Source organism: Chiloscyllium plagiosum, unplaced genomic scaffold (genome assembly GCF_037043375.1).
Source record: "Chiloscyllium plagiosum isolate Xiang-an unplaced genomic scaffold, Cpla_swu_hap1 HiC_scaffold_33, whole genome shotgun sequence".
Classification (NCBI taxonomy): domain Eukaryota; kingdom Metazoa; phylum Chordata; class Chondrichthyes; order Orectolobiformes; family Hemiscylliidae; genus Chiloscyllium; species Chiloscyllium plagiosum.
This window is the reverse complement of record NW_028270171.1, coordinates 22,485,273-22,507,437: the sequence shown is the minus strand read 5'-3', so window position 1 is coordinate 22,507,437 and position 22,165 is coordinate 22,485,273. Positions and strand designations below refer to the sequence as shown.

Here is a 22,165-nt window from a genome sequence, read left to right as displayed (position 1 = left end):
GACCATGCTAAATTTGCCCTTAGTGTCCTGGGATATATGGGCTAGGTGGGTTAGACATGGGAAATCTTTGAGGAGAAAGTGAGGTCTGCAGATGCTGGAGATCAGACATGGGAAATGCAGGGTTACAGGGGTAGGGTCGGTGGGTGGATCTGATTGGGATCTTCTTCGGAGGGTCGGTGTTGGACTCGATGGACTGAATGGCCTATTTCCACATTGTAAGAACTCTATGATCTTTCTGTGACAAACAATATCCTTTGTTTTATCGTGAATCGTCCTGTAGATTAAACTTGTTTTCATTGAGAGGTGCGGGGGTTAGGTTGATCTTAAATTAAGATAAATGCTCGGCGCAACATCATGGGCCAAAGGGTCTGTATTGTGCCAGACATTTCTATGTTGTATGTTCTGTTAGGTATAGATGTGTGGTATTGATTGTGAGCATGAGAAACAAATGCACTGTATGTGACCAATTCATTTTCTTTAACCAGCTGTCCAGTTCTGTCCCCTGTAGAGGGCATATATATTTAACATTACACCACCTCCTGTGTTCAACTGAATCAAATGTCTTGTGCTGGGTTTGGACCCGTTCCCCAATATGTCAAGATGTCTATCTGGTTAGCATGGACAAGTTGGACCAAAGGGTCTGTTTCCGTGCTGTACATTTCTAAGACTCCTGGAATATTTAAGCGAGATCTACATTCCCAATACTTGCACATAGTTTAGGATTGTCTACCAACTGGCAATCGCTCCACACCACCTACCTGTAGGTCGTTAGTGGATAAAGAGCAAACTCCCCATTCCCAATCCAGTGAGGATACAATATTAATGGGAATCTGATCAGATGGAAATCTATTAACCAATGTTGTGAAATAGGAGGCATTGAAGAATAGTTTCTTGTGCTGTATCTTATAACATGTTTTCTGGTCTTACAGGAAGCCACCCTCTTCTTGGTTACTCTCAAACACTAACATGGTACCTTCCTCAAAATATTTAACTAGATGAGTAAAGCATGGCCATCTTTTCTGGAATCTATGTTGAGTGTCTTTGAGGATGCCTTGCTGCTTTTTAAATATATTTTTATATATGGGGTGTGACAAGGCCAGCGCTTATTGTATTGAATTTCAGTTCCCCCAGCTGGCAAAGTGGGATCTGAACCTATGCCCACAGTGGATTAATCTGAATCTCTGGGTTCCTTGTCCAGTGACATTACCACTATGTCCAAGTGATGATTATAGGGCATCTCTGAAGGTATGTTAAAATGGATTTTGAATTACTGAAGTCAAACTGGTGGGCCTACAGTTAGGTCGCTCTATTTTGTCATTCTTTCAAGCAACTAGAGCCATATGTCCATCCTCTCAGGCTGACTTGAATCAGCTCTTAAATATCAAGGCACAGAGTCATATTCTGTAACATTTCTTGTGCGGATCTTTTTGTCATTGCCAGAAGTTAAAGGTTATGGACCCAAGATTTTTTATCTGCTTCTATTTTCTCCTACGGACACCCTCTGGGCAACAATTCCACTGATACTGATCATACTACGGAATTGTTATAAATTCTGAGCCAAGATATAAGAGCTGGAGTCGGCCATTCAGCTTGTTCTGCCACTCAGTTAGGTAGCGGGCTGAAAAAAAAGTACAAGATCTTTTCATGTTTTTATGCCTAATCAGTAACTTGGCTCATTTTCCTCCTTTGGCTCCATTTATCTATTAATGACCTTGCTCAAATCAGTTTGCTTGGCACAAGCTAGGGTTTGAACTTGAGACCGTGCAGGTCTGCATGACCCTGTGTAACTCACTGACCCATCAAGGGGTGCATTCAGATTGTGTGGCTTCCAAAATGTCAGAAACCTTAATAGAGAATCTCTTGCAAGCATTAAGCATATCCTGTTACCTATTTAGGATGAAAATGTCGTGAAATTGACACAAGAACTGGCACAGAAGCTGGGGCTGAGGATCCGTAAAGCATATATCAGAGCTCAGGTGAGTGTTATCGACCTGCTGTGTTTTTTTCATTTGCTCGTGCAAAATGGGCATCGCTGGCTTGGCCATCATTTATTGCCCATCCTTTAGTTGCCTCTGAGAAAGTGATGAGCTGCCTGCTTGAATCGCTGTCATCCCTGTGATGCAGGTAAACGCACAAACTATTGAAGGGAAGGGAGTTTGGAAGGGAGTTCCAACATTTTGACCAGTGACAGTGAAGGACTGATGGCGTAGGTAGGTTAGGTGTGTAGCTTGGAGGGGAATGTGTAGGAGGTGATGTTTGCTGGCATGCGACGCTGCCCTTCTAGATGGTGGAGTTTGGAATGTGCTGTCAAAGGAGCTTTGGTGAGTTCCATTTTCCAGCCTAATATTTATTTCTCCACTGGGATTCGAAGGAGTGGTGTTAGCGGGTCTTCTGATAGTAATTCCTAAGGGGTTTGAGAGGGTAGGTGCTGAAAGACTGTTATTACTGATTGGGAAACTATTACTGGTGATATCCCAAGAAATGGGAAATTCCTTTCTGCCCCATCTCGACAGTCGAGCCTTGGCCAGGAAGTCCCACTGACCCTGCTAATTCAGTGTGGCCTCTATCACTTGCTTAAGCTACTCTCTGGCCCCGCAAGATACTGGACCAATTCTTACTTGAAGAAATGCCGCAAATTGTTGTTCAGCTTGTCTACATCCTGTTCCACAAGTCCATTTAGGAAGAGCCATTTCTTGATGCCTAACTTAAATTTGGCCTGCAGAAAATTAAAGTTGTAGCCTCTTTTCAGCCACCCAAGTTCAAGTTTGTTCATTTAATGATCCAAGGATAGATTGGATCAGCTGGGATTATTTTTGAAATGGGGAGGCTGACAGAATATCTTAGTTGAATGTGTAAAGCTATGACAGACAGAGTGGATAGGAAGGACCTTTTCCGTTTGCAGATAGACCAGTAAACTAGTGACACAAATTTAAGATAACCAGTAGATAAATTAGATTGGGGTTGAGGGGGGTTTTAGTTTTTGGACACTACAGTTGAAGAGCTGGAAATTGGCGTTTGGTTGGATAACTGAAAACAAAATACTGCAGATGGTTGGGTATCTGAAATAAAAAAAATTGTGGAAGAGACTCAGCAGGTTTGGCAGCATCAGTGGAGAGAGATACAGATTACGTTGCAAGTTCAGTCACCCTTCTTTGGAACTGAAGGGGATCATTCTTTTTTCAGCCTGACTAGAAAGCCTAGCCATTGATGTTGGAACAGACAGAGAGCAGGTTACAGAGGAGGCCAGTGTCAGAAGGCTGGATGGTATAAGAATGGACATCAGATGGAGAAGATTTTACTAAACATTTGATAAATCACTTGCTAAGTCCCAACTAAAGTATTGTATTTCATTCAAGGCAACCATACTTAGGAAAAATGTCAATAGGGAATTTGTTAGAATGGCACTTGGGTTGTGAGAATTCAGTTATGTGGTGAGATTGGAGAAGCTGGAGTATTCTCCTTGGAGCAAAGAAGGGGACATTTAATAGAAGTGTTTAAAATCATGAAGTCCTGTCACAAGTACAGTGGGCCAAATGGCCACCTTCTGTACTGTATGATCATTCTTTATTTAAATTGCCTTGTGAGCTTTTCCAGTTGTAACCAATACAATATCTTCAATAAAAGAGTATGACCATATGACGTACATCATTGGTAAATTGTGTTACTGGTGCATCCGATTCCATTAGTTGTTTTCCACATCTTGGCTATTCTGGAGCAGACTTACAATGAAGGATGGAAGATTATGTGAGACAGCTATTCAATGGAAAAAGTTGCTGTGGACTGCAGCAGTTCAAGAAGGCAGCTCACCACCAACTTCTGAAGGGCAACTAAGGATGGGCCGACCAATATCACCTGCATCCCCACAAATGAATTAAAAAATGGCTGTGGAGAAGCCAAGCCTCTGTTGGAGCCATCCTGCATTAAACTGTACTAAGTTCCATAAATATTCTCTTTTTTCAGCAAGACATGGATACAGTGGGTCTGATAGAGATTGGCCATTCAGTGAACAGTAGTCAGGTAAGTTGGCTGCTTTTTATGATTTTAGGCCAATGAAGGGTTTTTCTAGAGAAGTTTCTGTTGAAGCAATTAATAAGTGACAAGATTATCAATGTTTTTTACCGTAACTTCTGAATTGAATTGATAAACAACTGATTAAAGTCACTCTCAGAAGAATGTTATCATTCTCATAGAATTTTCCATCGTACAGAAAAGATCAAATCCACACTCTGAAAATTCTTCTGTGATGGTTTTGGCTCTTCCACTCCTCAGCATGAGCTCAAAAATCTAGCATGACGTTCCAGTGCAAAACTGAGCGAACACTGCACTGTTAAAATTGTCACCTTTCAGATGAAATGTTAAACCAAGACGCCATGTGTCGCCTTGGGCAAACATGAAAAGATCCCAGAATGTTATTTGAAGAAGATTGGGGCTGTGCTCTCCTGTTCTGTGGCAATTATTTATTCCTCAATCACCCTCGCTTAAAAAAAAAATCAGATGATCTGATATTACGTTGTGCTGTTGTGGGACCTTACTGTGTGCCAAGGGTGCCTGGCCTATGGCTCATAGACCTCATACAGTCAGCCAGAGCATGTTATATGGTCAATGTCTACTTTACTGATCGGTGAATTTATGACAACATGAAATTGTCCAAAATATATTGATGTGAGCCATGAAAGGTTATGTTTTGGCCTGTATGGCCAGTCAGTGAAAAAAGATTGGGTGCTATTACTGTATGCAAATTTGCTGCGCCATTTCCTTCATTACAGTAATGATAATTTCAATTTACAAACTTCTCTGTTCCATCATTTCGATCAAACCGTGCTGGGATTGAAATCCGCTTTGCAGAATTTTGATAATTCACTTAATCTATGAATATATTTGTGCAATTTTAAGCTTCCACCTGCATTACAAGTAAATGCTGCCTGTCTTTGTGTCAGTGGGAAACTCGAATACATGGTTAAAAAGCTAGTGCCTCCAAATAAACCTATTGGACTATAACCTGGTGTGTGATTTTTAACTTTATCCACACCAGTCCAACACCAGCACTTCCAAATCTTGCATACATGGCTCTTCACCCACCATTTAAATGAATTGTTGAGGTTTCAATTATAATTCCACTGTGGACTCCACTGGTCACCTCCTGAGTACATGGTCATTATCCCTACACTGTCTTGTTGTTCAGTCAATTTGTTAAGTAGGTCAATAGATTGCCTTCAGGTTCACAAGATTAAATAAAATCCTCTTACAAGTTCACACAAATAACATCTAAGGAGATTCCCTTCTCCACTACCTTAGTTCCCTCAACCAAAACATTCAACTAGTTTAATCGAGCATAATCTTTTACTTAAGTTAGACCAACTAGTCTGTAACTCCCTGTTTCTTTTTCCCTCGTGCCTTTATTAAGTAGCTGAGTGCCATGTGTAAATTTCCAATTTTAAAGTCTTTCCTGATCTCCGTTCTGTTATCATCAGAAACATTGGGCTTTACAATGCAAGTACAGTTTCTGTTCTTTGTATTCTCCAACAGGTCTCCATAAATGGTACAAGTGGCATTGATGATATAGAATCAGGTGAGTTTCTTTTATGCTTCTTGCAGTAAGAGTGTGATTCAACATTAGACTACAACGGATCCATCTGGTGTTCCCTTTGCATTGTGCAGCTGTAAAGCTTTCAAGTAAAATGGGTTTTATTAGAGTTATGATTTATGGAGAGACTGGAGACTGATGAAATTCTTATGAAAACTAATTTTCCAATGACCTGACTGAAATAACCAAGGGACAAAATTTCACATTTTAAGATTTGTATTGCAACAAACAAACTAAAATCAACATACGTCAAACATTCCATGACAAGCAACTAGTATATTGACTTAAAGAAAATATATTTTCAGATCAACTGTCTAAAGCAATCAAAATAGGTTTCACAGCAAGTGGGGAGGTGGTCGAATAGTGGTAATCTGACTGGGCAAATTATCCAGAATCCCAGGCTAATGTTTTTAGAACATGGGTTCAAATCTGTGCATGGGGAGATGGTGAAATTTGAATTCAATAAACTCTGAAATTAAAAATGTCAGCATAGTTGCGATGTAAGCCACTGTTGATTGAAATAAAAGCTTATCTGGAGAATGCCCAGCCAGCAACACTTATGTATATGTGCACAATAGTCAAATGAGGTTCATTGTGGTGGAAGGGAAGGGAATGTGACTGGGAAGCAAAGGTTGGGGGTGGAGGGGGTAGCATCGGTGTGGTCGTGATATTACACAGCGTGAGGACCAAAGGCAGTGACCCCACCCCCCCAAACCCCTTCCCCCCACCCCCATTCCTCTCCTTGACTATATTCACTATCCCTCCTCTCTGTTGACAATCACAACCAGTTTAAAAACCTAACCTGAACCTGTTTTAAATGCACCAGCAAATGCAGCCTAAAAGAAAACTACATTTCACTATGCACCTGACAAATTTGTAGCATTACAGGAATACGTCCAAAGTGGCCTCCAGCTTTCCAGCAGGCTCATTTCTCCCTGCCAAGCTAAATAGAAACTTCCACTGTCCTTCAGAAATTGTTTTGCCTAAATACTCCAGATCTGACTTTCACCAACAAGGCTTCATGTCCTTTAATCAAACAGAACTTTAGGAAATTTCTGTCCTCTTCCTTTCATCTGGTAACTAAGTCTCAGAAGCATTCTGATTGTTTGTTAATACCAGAGCAATAATTCTCTGTGTTTCATAGCAACATCAGGATTGCTTCTCTGTGTCACAAAACGTAGGTTTGAAAAATGCCACTTGATATTTCATTCAATTTGTGTTTGCATTTGCGTCTGGAAATCCTGTTTTGTTTGAAATGCTGAAGTCCCAGCTCAGTCGCTTCCATGAACAGGTTCCAGAGTAGGAATTTCCTGCGGAGCTCAATGCAATAAGTACTCAATTTTCCATCTCAAAGCAAAAGGTTGGAGTTTAAAGTCGAAGCTTCTTCTCATAAGTTTCATGAAGTTGAATGCCTGAGGAACATTGCTATGCTAGCTTAGAAATCACTTCATCCCCTTGCCTCCTTTGTTCCGATATTTGGTGGCAAATCCTGAAAAATTGCTCTGATATCTCTCCCTTTAATTAGTACCATTGGGAATTTTTATTTCCCTTTGTGGGAGAATCTAAGACCAGGGGGTGTAATCTCAGTAGTAAGGGGTCATCTATTTAAGACCGAGGTTAGGAGGATAATAAATCTAGAATTGTTTTACTAAAAAATGTTTATCTTTGGATTGCTAAGACAGATTTTTAATCAAGGGTCAAATTTGTTTAAATTTGTGCTACCACTCACTTAGATCATGGCAGATCTGTACCTTAACTGTCTATCTGCCTTGGTCCTATATTCCTATAAAAGTCTTGCGTAACAAAAATTTATTAATCCCTGTTTTGAAATTTATTATTCTACCTCAGCGACAGCATTTTTTTTGGAGGAAAGAGTTTGAGATTTCCACTATCCTAATGTTTCCCAGTGTCACCCCTTAATGTCTTGGCTTTTAAGGTTCTGCATGTTTATTATGAATATTGAATATTATTTAAGGCTGAGATTCCTGATTGGAATGGTTAAAGAGACGAGACAAAAGAAGAGCTGAGGCCACAATCAGATCAACCATGATCTTATCAAATAGTGGAGCAGTCTCGAGGGGCTGAATGGTCTACCTCTGCTCCTAATTCTTATAGAGTCCTACAGTAAGGAGACAGGCCCTTCAGCCCAAACTGGTCATGCCAACCAAAATGTCCATTCATGCTAACCTCATTTCTTGCACTTGGCCCATATCCTTCCAAACCTTTTCCATCCATGTATTTTAAATGTTATTAATGTACCCGCCTCAACCACTTTCGCTCTTTGTATGCAAGCTCTCGATGGAGTTCTGAGGAGGTACTGCATTGTTGGAGGTGCTGCCTTTCAGTAAGGATATTAAACTGACATCCCAAATGGCCCCTCAGGTGGATTTAAAATATCACAATATTATTTAAAGAGGGCAAGGGAGTTCTACCAGTGGCCTGGCCATCATTCATCTCTCAGTCTTCAGCTCTTTAAAGCACAAATGATCTAGTATTGATTTTGCTACCTGTGAGAAGTTGTAGACTGTAAATTGCCTGCAACCTTTCTCACCATTACTTTTCCAAAGTACTGTATTGGCTGTGAAGTGTTTATAACATCCTGAGGTCAATCAGATGAATCTGTAGTATAAATGTCTTTCTATTATTTTAAAGAACGTTTTCTTTAATCGACTAACAACTAGTGATTTAATAGTTACATGTAATGATTATATTCGTAACGTTATTTTGTGTCATTTTGCTTCCACAATGCAGGTTCACCTTTGGAGCTTCCACATCTCCCTGTTCCAGCCACTATTCCTGCGCCTGTCAGTGAAGTTTCAGTCCCCATTACGTCAGTTCCTGTTAGCATCCAGCAATCACAGACCCATCCTGCTCTGCTGAAACCCCCTGTTGGTGATGGGGTCTCTCTCTCAGTGCCCGAAACAACAGAGGAGTTTCCTGATGAGGAGATCATTGGAGAAGAACTGGACACGTTGTTGGATTCTATTGGGGAGACAAGTGATTTTCCCATGGTAAGAGGCGTTAAAAATGATATTTCCAGCTGTTGGTTTCATCCTCCTCATACCCCTGGGGCACTAATCATCCATGGTGCCTCAGGGTGACATCAGGGATGACAGGCCACTTCAGTTCCTATTATGTGATATTTGCTGGATAGTATATAAGTAGAGACACTAAAAACGAATAAGGTTTGGCTCAGCTTTGTTGACCTTCCCTATATGATTTTACACCGAGCATTTCCTTCACTATTTATGACGTCCACTTCAGATAGTACTGAGATGCTGTAGATGTAGCAAAAACTCCCTGGGTTCAGGAAGCAAAGGGATATTAAAATACAATCACTCCAAATTTGAACAGTTTAGATGCCACCTAGTGAGACTACAGTGTTCTAAATTTGTGATGGTCCATGTATTACACACTAGCCTTGTGTAGCTAATTGCATTTCAGTTTATTAACAAAAATTAATGATAGACCAATGTCTGACTTGTATTACCAGTACACTTCCCCATGCTAAATGTGTGGCGACTTTATTCTTTTGTCTATTTGTCGATTAAATCTAAAGCAGGCTGTTGATAAAATCTAAAGCAGGCTGTGGTAAGTTTTTAATTCAGAGTTGCAGAATTATGGATAATAATTGTTCAATGGATACATACAGGGCGACCCCCATATCCGTGGAATCGTTATCCGCGATTTCACTTACCCACGGTTTACCACAGCTGAAACATATAAAAGAGAACGTTCTGGAACCAGGGACCAGGAGGCTACCAGGAAGGTGCGTTTCCCATTTAAATGAATGGTTTCGCTCCTATCTGCGGTAGGTCCTGGAACGTATCCCCTGCTGGTACGGGTGGGGGTTCTGCTGTATACATGAAATACTTGCTAATTCTATTTGTGTGAGGTGTTTCCAGCCTAACTTTACTAAAATTGTGTCACTGTAATTTCGCTTGCACTGACTCATGGTTTTGAATAGAATGACACAGATCAGAATGCCTGGGTGTTCTTGTGAAATATGGGAAATATTAAAAATGCTCAGGATCTCTGAGAGAAGGCTGTCACCTTTAGTTGAGGAAAGCCTTTTCTGTAGAATTGGTGGATATTAAATGATTGTATTTTGTCCTTTTGAGCAGGTATTGTTAGTTTTGTCACCTGGAAAAAAGTGACAGCTAACTTTTCGAAAGGGAAAAGCTAAGGTACAACATAGGAAGTTCTGTAGAAGGATCACAGAGCAGAATGTTCATTTCACTTGTTCGTAATACACACCATGTAGAATATTTGTCCACCCCCATCCATCCAAACCCAAACCAAATATCTGCTGATAAATGTGATTCGATAGTTGAGCAGCACTTTGAGTAATTGCGAATGTGCTAATAGCTATATGAATAGCTCAATTCTCCCATAATTTGGAGGGAAGTGTTTGTGAGTCCCATCTCCAGCAACCTCAAGATTCTATTTGTGATGGAGCTGTAATACCGCGAAGGAAATATTGGCATTTATATGATTAGCAGGTGATTTTAGGACTGTGGGGATATTAAAAAGTGGTGCCTGCTGGTGGTCTGTGTTTAGAACATTACTCTTCTCACTATTTAAGTAATTAGTAATGAGGAATAGGGATTACAACATCCAAATTTCCTGATGTCATATAAATAGGAAATATAGTTAACTGTCAAAAGGGGGGACTGGCTCCGAGCAACAGTGCATTGTCATAGAGTCATACAGCACTAAAACAGAGTAGGTAAAAACAAGGACTGCAGATGCTGGAAACCAGAGTCTAGATTAGAGTGGTGCTGGAAAAGCACAGCAGGTCAGGCAGCATCCGAGGAGCAGGAAAATCGACTAACCCAGCACTAAAAAAGACCCTTCGATCCAACCAGTCCATGCCAAACATAGTCCCAAACTAAACTAGTCCCACCTGCTTTACTATGAGTGTATGGAATCCAATATGGGTGAATGAACTAGTGATCCAGTAATAAGCACCTTTTTTCATTGATCACAGAAATTCTATAAAACAAGGTAGGCTTGTGAGAACTGAAGGTTCTGGAAACTGTTACACAATGCCTGCCTGCTGGCTATGGGCCAAGTGCTGGAAAATGGGATTAGAATAGTTAGGTGGTTGATTTTCAGTGATGCAGACTAGGTGGGCCAAAGAGCCTTTTTCTGTGCTTCTATGACTCTGTAGCAGGCAGTGTTTGCAGAGGAGGACAGTGTGCTGGAGGTTTAGGACCCATTGATGGTTAGAGTTTTGGCGGGGGGTGGGTGGAGGCAGGTGAGATTTTCCATTGTGGTTTGCCACAAAATTAATTTCTTTGAATTGCAGTGACTCGTTATTGAGGTTAAACTTCTCATGCTGATTGTGGTTAATTTTTGCTTTTGTTGACAGAAGGAAAGCAACCAACTTTGTTTTTCTCCCATGGCCTGAATTTATTTGCTATGGAATTGAAGCCACTTAAAATCTTTGTGCTTAATAAGAGAGATGCCAGTTTGTCAGTCTTTTGCTTTATTTCACAGACCTCTGTGGCTGGAACTATTCCAACAAACCTACCCAATGACATGCCACGGTTACTGCCCATCTTTCGCACCGGTAGCCCAGTCCTCCCATCTGCCGTGAAGGGGAACATGGGCCAAAAGGTTTCACTCCCATCGGCCTATCCCATGCTTTCTGTCCAGAAGATGGACTCCCTGGACAGCATTGTTCCGAACACAATTGTAAATAGTTTGGATTCCTTGGACTTACTCCCTGCGACGGAATCTCGGCCTGGTAAGGGTTTACTAATCTTTAATCCCTTTGTGTAATCCACTAGCCTACATGATTGGTGTGGACGAAAAGTTACACCTATCTATGTAACTCTTGATTTATGATATTCGCGATTTTAAACATTCCACCTGAAGGAACATTGCTATGGAAGGAGAATAACACAGATTCACCAGAATGTTACGAGAGCTTCATATGTTAAATTATGCGGAGCAGTTGGGTTGAGTTGGTTTGTACTCCCTGGAAAATAGAGTCAAGGGGTGTTTTCGGGACATAGGAACAGGAATAGGCCATTCAGCCCCTCATGTCTGTTCCATCATTCAATGCGATCATGGCTGATCTGTAGCCTAATTCCATATACCTACCTTTGGCCCAAATCCTTTAATTACCTTACCTTAACAAAAAAAAAATTAAAATGATTGATCCAGCATCCATTGCTATTTGTGGAAGAGAATTCCAAACATCTCCCACCCTTTGTGTGTAGAAGTGCATCCTAATATCACTCCCAAGTGATCTAATTCTCAGACTATGCCCCTAGTTCGAGAATTCCCAAACATTGGAAATAGTTTATCTTTCTCTACCCTGTCTTTCCCTGTTAAAATCTTGAAGCCTTTGGTCAAGTCACCCCGTAACTTCTAAATTCTGGAGGAATGAAGCCTAATTTGTGTAATTGCTCTTCATTAACCCCTGTAAATCCAGGTATTATTTTTGTAAACCTGTATTGTAATCCTTCAGTGCCAATATAACCTTCCTAAGGTATGGTGCCCAGATAAGCTCTCAGTACTCCAAGTGGGATCTAACCAGGGTTTTGCATAAATGCTGCATAGTTTCTACATCCTTATACTTAAATAGCGAGATGTCTAGATAGAAATTTTCCCGTTGGGCAGACGCAGCATGGGTTCATGAAAGGCAGGTCATGCTTAACTAATCTGCTGGAATTCTGCAAAGTCAGTACAAGCACGGTGGACAATTGGGACTCAGTAGATGTGGTGTACCTAGATTTCCCAAAGGCATTTGACAAGGTACCGCACAAAAGGCTGCTTCTAAGGTAAAGATGCATGGCATTACGTGTAATGTATTAGCATGGATAGAGGATTGGTTAACTCACATGAAGCAAAGAGTGGGGATAAAGGAGTGCTTTTCTGGTTGGCGATCAGTGAGTAGTGGTGTGCCTCAGGGATCAGTGTTGGGACTGCAATTATTCACAATTTGCAGAGATGGTTTGGAGTTAATCCAGCATCTACTGCTATTTGTGGAAGAGAGTTCACCCTTTGTGTGTAGAAGTGCATCCTAACATCACTCCTGAATGATCTAATTCTCAGACTACGCCCCCTACTTCTTGAATCCCCAACCAATGGAAATAGTTTATCTTTCTCTACACATGTCAAAGTTTGCAGATGATACTAAGATGAGTGGAAGAGCAAAATGGGCAGAGGACTAAAACCTTGCAGAAGGACATAGAGTAGGCAAAGGTGTGGAAGATGGAGTGCAATGTTAATAAATGTGAAGTCATCCAAGTTTCTAGGAATAACAGTAAAAAGGACTATTATTTGAATGGTAAAAAATTGTAACATGCTGCTATAACAGAGGGACCTGGGTGTCCTTTTGCATGAATCACAGAGGTTGGTCTGCAGGTGCAACAAGTAATTAAGAAAGCAAATGGAACTTTAACTAAAGGGATCGAGTTTAAAAGTAGGGAGATTGTCGTGCAGCTGTATAGGGGGCTGGTGAGGCCATACCTGGAGTGCTGCCTCCTGACTTGAGAAAGGATGTACTGGCACTGAAGGGGATGCAGAGGAGGTTCCCTAGGTTGATTCTGGATTTGAAGGGGTTGGCTTATGAGGAGAGACTGGAATTATATTCATTGGAATTTAGAAGAATGACAGGGGATCTTATAGAAACATATAAAATTATGGACAGAATAGATAAGATAGACTGAGAAGGATGTTTCTGCTGGCGGGTGAAAGAAGGTATGACCCCAAAATTCAGAGGAGCAGATTTCAGACCAAATTGAAAAGGAACATCTTCACCCAGATGGTTGTGAATCTGTTGAAGTCCATATCCGGTGAAGTTGAGGCTTCCTCATTGAAGGTTTTTAAAGCTAAGATTTTTTGAGAGGACAGGTAAGTGGAGCTGAGGCCATGAAAAGATCAGCCATGGTCTTACTGAATGGCGGGCGGGCTCAAAGGGCCAGATGGCCTACTCCTGCTGCTAGTTCTTTTGCTCTTATAGTTCAGTCCTTTAGATAGAAAGGGCAGCATTCCATTAGCCGCCTTGATTTTTTTTGCTCCTGATTGTAAAATTTTAAAGGTCTACTCACCTGAACCCCCAAGTTTCTTTGGACATCCACTACGAGTGGAAGGTTTTATGATTTTTAAAGAGTTGATAGAATAAGGCAAGGTCGACTGAGAGAGGCAAAAGAGCTTTCGCTACTGGTGGGGACTTCTACAGGACATGATCTGCATCCAAACCAGGCTATTCAGAAGGAAAGTTAGGTGCACCTCTTCACACTAAAACGTGGTGAAACGTGCAGAATTTTGTCCCTTAAGGCGGACTAGGTGCTGGTCAATGAATCGTTCTAAACCAAGGTTGATCGATATTTTTCTAGCCAAGCCAAATGGATGGAACTGAATCCAAGTGAGCCATGATTTTAATTAATCATAAATTCACAAGAACTAGAAATGGGAGTAAGCCATTCAGCCCATCAAGCCTGCCTGCCATTCAATAAGATCATGCTGGTCTGATTGTGTCCTAGCACCATGTTCCTCTCTACCCACAAGAATCCCTTGAAAATGAAAACTCTGCCTAACTCAGCCTTGAATATAATCAATGACCTAGCCTCCATTGCTCACTGAGAAAGGGAATTTCAGAGCTGAGGTATCCCATTAGTGAATAAATTCTTTCTCATCCTCTTCTGAAATGTGAAACCCCTTATCATTTAACTACGTCCTTACCACATGAGAAGGAACATGCTCTTAAGTATTTATTCTGTCACATCCCCTCAGAATCTTATCTTTCAATAAGATCACTTCAGATTCTTCTAAAATCCAAAGACTATTGGCCTGACTTGCTCACCCTTCCTCTAAGAAAACCACTTCATCTCAGGAATCAACCTTGTGACCCTCTCAACTGCTTCCAAGTATATCCTGACTTAAGTTAAAGTGAGCAAATCTGTATACGTTGTTCCAGGTGTGTCTTACCAATGCAACTGTCAGAACTGACTCAGGGCTGAATAGTTCATCATTGGAATTACGAGCAACTTTACATGAGAACAAGCTGAGAACCTTGAGGGTTTTCACCAATGTTATAGCTGTTATTTTGTGTAGAGCTGGTTGCAGCTAGTGCCAAGGTTTTACACACTCATAGTCACAGACTGACACACACACACACACACACACACACACATACACATGCAGACACAGGCGTCAGCACTCTGTACTTGCCTCTTTCACTGGTATGGAGATTACTAAATCGCCTTATAAGGAATTGCTTGCCTGCCAATACTCTACTGGTGCACAGTTATCCGTGATGTGGATATATCAGTCAGACTTCAGTGGATAATACTGCCTCCATCACAGCTAGGAGGCAAAATAATCAAGTTCACTGAAGACTGAACAGGCTTGATTCTTGCCTTTTGAAAAGACGGGTGACCTGATGAAACAATCTTTACCCAAATTGTGAAGCACCCTCCCAGAAGGCACAGCTAAGCTGAATAGCATCCAGATACTTAACACAAAGTTAGATTAAAAGCACAAAGGCAAGGGGAAGAGAGAAGGATAGGTAGGCAGAGGGCAGGGAGAAGTCTCCTAGGGCCAAAGTGGCCAGAGGCTTAGCCACTGAGGTTGGAATAGATGTTGAATGGAATACAGAGGAGACCAGAGACAGAAGGTTAGATGGCATAAGACAGGAAATTGATAGATAAGAAGATGATACTAAATGTTGCATTAATCAATTGGATTCCAGCTAAAGAATTGTACTCAATTCTAGGATGCCATACCTTTAGGAAGAATGTCAACAGAGAACATACTAGAATGGTACCAGGGCTCTGGGACTTCAGTGATGTGGAGAGATTGCAGGATTGTTCTCATTGGTCAGAGAAGTTTTAAGTGGAGAATGAATAGAGGATATTAGACCCATCACTGGTTCAGTGGGTCATTGGCCTCCTTCTGTGTTGCATCGTAACTATCACAGATCTGGTGGACCAAGTGGCCTGTTTAAACTGAAATATTTGTGTGATTGTTATTTGACGGGAGGAAGAGGGAAGAAGTCCGATCACTTTTCTAGTTTTAAAAAGACACTGGAATAATAACAAAAGTATAAAAGATTATTTTTGTTATGCTTCTTTAGCTTCAAGACCAATGACACCAAACAGCAATCAAAGCACCTCAAGCAGCTTTGCATTGGTGAGTGTAAAATGTTCAGGTGCACCTTTCTTTGCAACCAGGTTGATGCTTGGCAGAAAATGGCATACTCATGGTGAATTAATCTCCCCATGCTTTGCATGTCATGTGGCTGCTGTCACCTTGTCTCCTTCCTCTGAAGGGCAGGGATCCAGGCATGCTCTGACCTTGGCCCAAGTATTCGTTTGCCACGTCTGAGCGTTGAATGGAGAAGGCTGGTATTTACAGCCAAGATCACACCTCACCCATGCTTTGCTGGAAAAGGCACTGATGTGCAAAATAGCAATGCTGAGTCCTGAATCGATAATCCTGCGATGTGTAAAATTGAATGAACAGCATTGTGTTGGTGAGAGGTTTGTTAATTCTCCATAAGACCATTGGAGCAGAAATTAGGCCATTTGGCCCATCGAGTCTGCTCCGCCATTTGATCATGGCTGATGGGTTTTTCAACCCCATTTTTCCACTTTCTCCCTGTAACCTCTGAGCTCCTTGGCAGTCAAGAACTTATCTATCTCTGTCTTAAGTATACTCAATGAGCTGGCCTCCACAGCCCTCTGGTGCTCTGTGGATGATGGAGATCTGCTGGATATTTCCAACATTTTCCCCATTTTTATTTCAGACCTCCAGCATCTGCAGTTTTCCTTGTGTTTTGTTTGTGTAGGGGTGTTTGGTTTATCTATCTAAAATTTGGATGTTGTCAAATCATTTAGAGTGATTGTGTCTTCAGTTCCTAAACAGTTATGTTCATTCACAATGCTGACCCCTGCAGAACTCCGTTAGTTACTGGCTGCCATCCTGAAAAAAAGCCCTCTGTCCTCACCCTGTACCTTTTGCCAGTCAGGCACTCTTCTATCGATGACAATACGTTGTCCCTAATACTATGGACTCTTATCTACTTTAGCAGTCTCCCATATGGCACCTTTTCAAAGGGTTTTTGGAAAACCAAATAGATCATGTCCACTGACCCTGCTTTGTCTAACTTGCTCGTTATCTCCTTAGAGAATTCTAATGGATTTGTCAAGCATGATCTCCCTTTGATGAAGCCGTGCTGATTCAGCCCTGTTCTATCATGCACTTCTATGTGCTCTGAAATCTCAACTTTAATAAAGAACTCTAAAATCTTAACAATGACTGAGGTCAGGCTAACCAGCCTATAGTTTCCCATCTTCCCTCTCCCTCCCTTTTAAAACCGATGTATTATAATTGCGATTTTCTAGTCCTCTGGGATCCTCCCTGACTTCAGTGATCCCTTAAAGATCACCACCAATGCCTCCACAATCTCCTTAACGAGTTCCTTTAGAATGCTGGAGTGTAGTCCATCCAGTCTGATTTATCCAGCTTCAGAACTTTCACCTTCCTCAGCTCCTACTCCTCAGTGATGGCCACTACACTCACCTCTGCACCTTACTCAAAAGTTCTGGTATGCTGCTGGTGTCTTCCCCCTAACGGATGCAAAGTACCTATTCAAGGTAGTTCCTCTACTATTTCTTTGTTCACCATTACTGCTTCTCCAACCTCATTTTCCAGTGGTCCAATATCCCTCTTGCCTGTCTCTTGACTTTATATCTCTTTAAAAAAAAAAGTTACTGCAGTCTTCTTTTATATTTCTAACTAGCTTATTCTTGTGTTCCATTTTCTCTCCCCTTGTAGTTCTTTTTTGTTGTCCTTTGCTATTTTTAAAGGCTTCCCAATCCTCTGGTTTCTCATTTAACTTCATCACATTGTATGCTTTCTCTTTTGCTTTTACACTGCCCTGACTTCCCTTGTCAGCAATGGTTGCATCATCCTTCCCGGAATATGTTTCTTTTTCCTTGGAATGAATTTCTGCTGTGTCTCTTGAATTATCCTCAGGAACTTCTGCCATTGCTGCTCCACCATTTTCCCTGCTAAGCTCCCTTTCCAATTAACTCTGGCCAGCTCCTCCCTCTTGTCTTTGTAGTCACGTATTGTAAAGCTATTACATCTGAATCTGGCTTCTGCCTGTCTAACCGTAGGGGGAATTCTATCATATTATGGTCACAGCCCCCCGAGGACTTCCTTTACCTAAGCTCCCTAATCAAGTCTTGTCTCCATGCCATTACCAAATCTAGTGGGCTGTACCACAAACTGCTTCAAAATGACATCTCGTTGACATTCCATGAATTCCTTTTCTTGGGGGCCATAACCAATCTGATTTTTCCAGTCCACCTACGTATTGAAGACCACATGATTATTATAGTATTCCCTTTCTCACATGCCTTTTCCATCTCCAGATTTATTTTCTTCTCTACGTCCTGACTATTTATAGGAGGCCTGTGCACATCACCTATCAGGGTTATTTTTCCTTTGCTTCACCCACACAGATTCTACACCTTCCAACTCTATATAACTTATTGTTGCCAACTTAATTTAATTTCTTACTAACCAGGCAAGCCCACCCCTCTGCCCATATGCCTGTCCTTTCTATAGAACACATATCCTTGGATATTTAATTCCCAGCCCTGATCCTCTTGCAGCCACGTTCTGTGATGCCCACAACATCATACCCGCCAATTTCCATCTGCACTACACTTACCTTGTTTTGTATATTGTGTGCATTTAAGTACAGCACTCTCAGTCCTGCATTGACTGCACTCCTTCTCATAGTTGTCCCATTATCTGTCATAACTGACCTTTGTATACTCTCTCTCCTATTACTTGTTCTGAAAACTTTAATAACCTTTCCTGAGGCCTCCCCTTCCTCGAACCTTTTCCATAATTTTCCAATCAACTGAACCTCCTCCTCACCTGACTATTCTATCCCTGACCTGCAACTACATTTCTTTTTCCTTCGTCCACCCCCCCTTCTTGAATGGCTCCCTGTACCACAGTACTATGGTCCGTTTACTGAACATCCCTACAGCCCCATTCTCATCCACAAAGAGAGCAAGAATATCAAACCTGTCAGACAAACTTAAGGGTTGAGGTTCCTTCAGACAACTTCCATGACCTCTCTACCTCCCTCGCTGGTAGTCGCACCTCCTGTCCCTCGACCACCTACTGAGTTTGAGGTAGTTAATCTAAAGGGTGTGACTGACTCCTGAAACACAGTAAGCAGATAACTCTCCCACTCCCTGATGTGACGCAGTGTTTAGAGCTCAGACTCCAGCTCACCAACTCTGAGCCAGAGTTCCTCGGGCAACCAACACATGCCACAGATGTGGTCCCTAAGAACCGTAGTGGGGTCCACCAGTTCCCACATCATGCAGATACAACACATCACCTGGCCCTGTATCTTTATTTTATTTACTTAATTTTTAATTTTATTTTTAAAGATTTCTCACTGTTTTTGTTTGTCACCTGGAAATATTTCCTCTATTTACCTTCAATATGAAAATAACCTACAATAGATAGTCAGTTTAGTAGCTACTACCAACTAATGAACTTACGGTTTTCCTGTGATGTCACTGTCTTTGTGCTGGGCCCCTCATCCTGGACTTCAATATATCCTGTAAAAAAGCACCTTTTCCCCTCACATTGAATTCCTACGCTGCCTCCACATTCCCCGGACTTCAACTCAGTCGAGCTGTGTGTCACTCTGGATGTGATCTCTCCTTCCTGATTGTGTGCAACCTCAACTTCTTTGCTCTGACCTAATAGACAGAAGTTCATCGTGCCTGGAGCTATTTTTATAAATTGGTTCTGCACTTTCTTCAGTGCAATCACATGCTCCCTATATTGTGGTGCCCAGAATTATACATAATACCCAGCTGAAATCTAGTATGTTTGTCAAACAGGGTTTCACTTTCATAAAACCATGTTGACTTGTTTTAATCATACTATACTTTTGTAACTACTTTGTTAAGAATTCCTCCGTCATAGATCCCGATGCTGACTGGTGACTGACGTTAAACTTACTCATCTGTAGTTCTGTTCCCTCTCCCTCTCATCCTCCCTTTTCAAGTAGTGGTGTTACATTTGTTAACATTCAATTTGCTGGAATCGTTCCAGAATCTAGTCAGCAAATTGACTATCTCTGCATCTGTCTCTTTTAGATCTCTGGGATTTAGGAAATCGGGAACAGAGGGTCATGAACCTGTGAAGTTCTTTTGCCCCAGAGGGCTATAGAGGCTGGATTGTTAAGTATATTCAAGGCAGAGATAGATTTTTAATCAGTCAAGGGAAATCGAGGGTTATGGGGAAGAGGCAGAAAAATGGAGTGGAGGATGATCAGCTCAGCCACAATCCAATTGAATAGTAGAGCAGATTCAATGAGATGTATGGCCTACTTCTCCTCCTCTGTGTTATGGGATTTAGAGATTTGTCAGATTTTAATACCTCAAGTTTCCTCAATTATTTTTTTCTCTGTTGACATTAATTACCTGAATTACCTCACTGTTGTTAACTCCTTATTACCCTCTATTTCTGGTAACTGTGTCTTATTATTAGAACAGTCACAAAATATTTATCAATATCTCTACTGTTTCATCATTCTCATAATTTCCGCTGTGTCTGTTTATTTTAGTTATCCCTTTTTGGTATGGTTGTGAAACCTTGTACAATCTGTTTTTTCTATTTCTGGTTAGTTTACTCATAACCTTTTTTTCCCCTTGCTATCGACTTATTGGTGGCCCTTCACCGGTTTTTAAAACACTTCCATCCTAGATTTATTACTGTTCTTTCAGCACTGCAACCTCTTCTTTTAATTAAGTACTATTCTTAATCTACTTAGTACACCACAGAATAATCTCTGTGAGTTTGTGTTATAGAATTTATTTTTGTCAAACTTTTGAATTGTTTCTTTAAATATTTATGTAGTTATACCTGTCTATCTTATTCACCTTAACCAGCTCTCCCCACGTACTCTCATAATTGGCTTTTTTAAGATTCTTGTTTGCAATTGGAGTGTATCACTTTCAAATATGACATGGAATTGAATTGTATTATGATAACTATTTCCCAGTGGATCTTTTGCGATGACATTGCTAAATAACTGGCCTCATTGCTCAATACTTGATCTAAACAATTTTATTTCTTGTTGGTTCCACAAACTATTGCTCTAGAAAACTGTCATGAAAGCATTTTCCAAACTCCTGTTCCAGACTACCTTTGCTAATTTATTTGGTCCAGTCGATATGAAGATTAAATCCCTCCACATCTGTTGCATGTGACCTTTACTAAAAATGTCAACTATTTCTTGTTTAATGCTCTCTCCTGCAGTATAGCGACTGTTAGGAGTTGAGATAGTGATTGAGGTGCTGAAGCCAACCAGATCGGAAGTTGCACAGTTGGATTTCTGATCTGTGCTGGGTTAGCTGAAGGCAACTGAAACAATACGTAGAGGTGCTGATCTGACCTGTCTTCAACAAAACAAATAAGCCAAGTGTTCGACTCCCAATTCCAGAACCCTGAATACCTGGTGGAATGTACACTTTTGTGAATGATGGGATCAGAATTTTTCTGCAATGCATCCCACAGTTTGAATGGTATGGGACATCATTGTTGAAGCTCTCATGCAAGTAATGATCGCTGTGTGAACTATTGGAGACCAACAGACACCCACTGAAATACAGTCCATCATGGAGGCAGTGCTTCAGGGCTGGGGTGGTTGACAATTGACAAGGGTTTTCCTAAAACCAATACGATCGTCCATCTAGTAAAATGATAAAAACTTTTGTTCTATCCTTGACTACTGTCTCCTCCTCATTTTGTTTGGCAGGGTAAGCAATCCAACAGCCTGTCCTCCTTGAGCAGTTCCTCAACTTACCTCGGACTTGTGCGAGGAGACAATGGGTTGTCCTTGTCATCATCATCACCACTGACAAAGAACCCACTCAGTGACACACATGACCTGCGCCAGGCTTGCAACAGCTGCTTCATTAAAATAGGTAAAGGAACATTGCGGCTTGAATCAGGGACCTGGGTTCGATTCCAACTTTGGGCGACTGTCTGTGGGAAGTTTGCACATTTTTCCCCTTGTCTGCTGGTGGGTTTCCTCTGGCTGCTCTGGTTTCCTCCTACAGTCCCAAGGATGTGCAGGTTAGGTGGATTGACCAGGCTAAGTTGCCCATAGTTCCAAGGCTAGGTGGGTTAGCCATGGGAAATGCAGCGTTACAGGAATAATGGATCTGAGTGGAAGGCTGTTCAGAGAGTCGGTGTGGGCTCAGTTGGCTGAATGGCCTTTTCTCTACTGTAGGGATTCTGTGATCTGTGAATCTAAACAACTCCTCGTGGCTACTGTGCTCAAGGTGGTGAACTATCCTCTTGTCATTGTCTGCTATGGACAGGGTTCACGAGAACTTGACAATTAGGCGAAGGAATAAGATTCCTTGAACCATTCAGTAAGTTCATGGCGGATCTGATTGTGGCCTCAACTCCACTTTCCTGTTAAATGCAGCCATTTGAGCTGAGCAGCGGTCTTTTCTGACAATTTTGAGTGTTCGCCGCTCCTCGGACCAGGAGTGAAACCGGTCACAG

General features: G+C 41.4%; 1 protein-coding gene across 1 annotated transcript in view; it reads left to right on the top strand.

Moving 5' to 3' along the window:
- The window catches only part of zc3h7bb (zinc finger CCCH-type containing 7Bb), an 81,248-nt gene that overhangs the window by 16,539 nt on the left and 42,544 nt on the right, over nucleotides 1-22,165 (top strand). Inside the window, exons 6-12 of the mRNA XM_043679891.2 lie at nucleotides 1,896-1,976; nucleotides 3,961-4,017; nucleotides 5,527-5,569; nucleotides 8,336-8,595; nucleotides 11,087-11,336; nucleotides 15,678-15,733; nucleotides 21,408-21,576. Of these exons, the coding sequence (XP_043535826.2) occupies nucleotides 1,896-1,976; nucleotides 3,961-4,017; nucleotides 5,527-5,569; nucleotides 8,336-8,595; nucleotides 11,087-11,336; nucleotides 15,678-15,733; nucleotides 21,408-21,576 (916 nt within the window). The remainder of the gene's footprint in view (nucleotides 1-1,895; nucleotides 1,977-3,960; nucleotides 4,018-5,526; nucleotides 5,570-8,335; nucleotides 8,596-11,086; nucleotides 11,337-15,677; nucleotides 15,734-21,407; nucleotides 21,577-22,165) is intronic.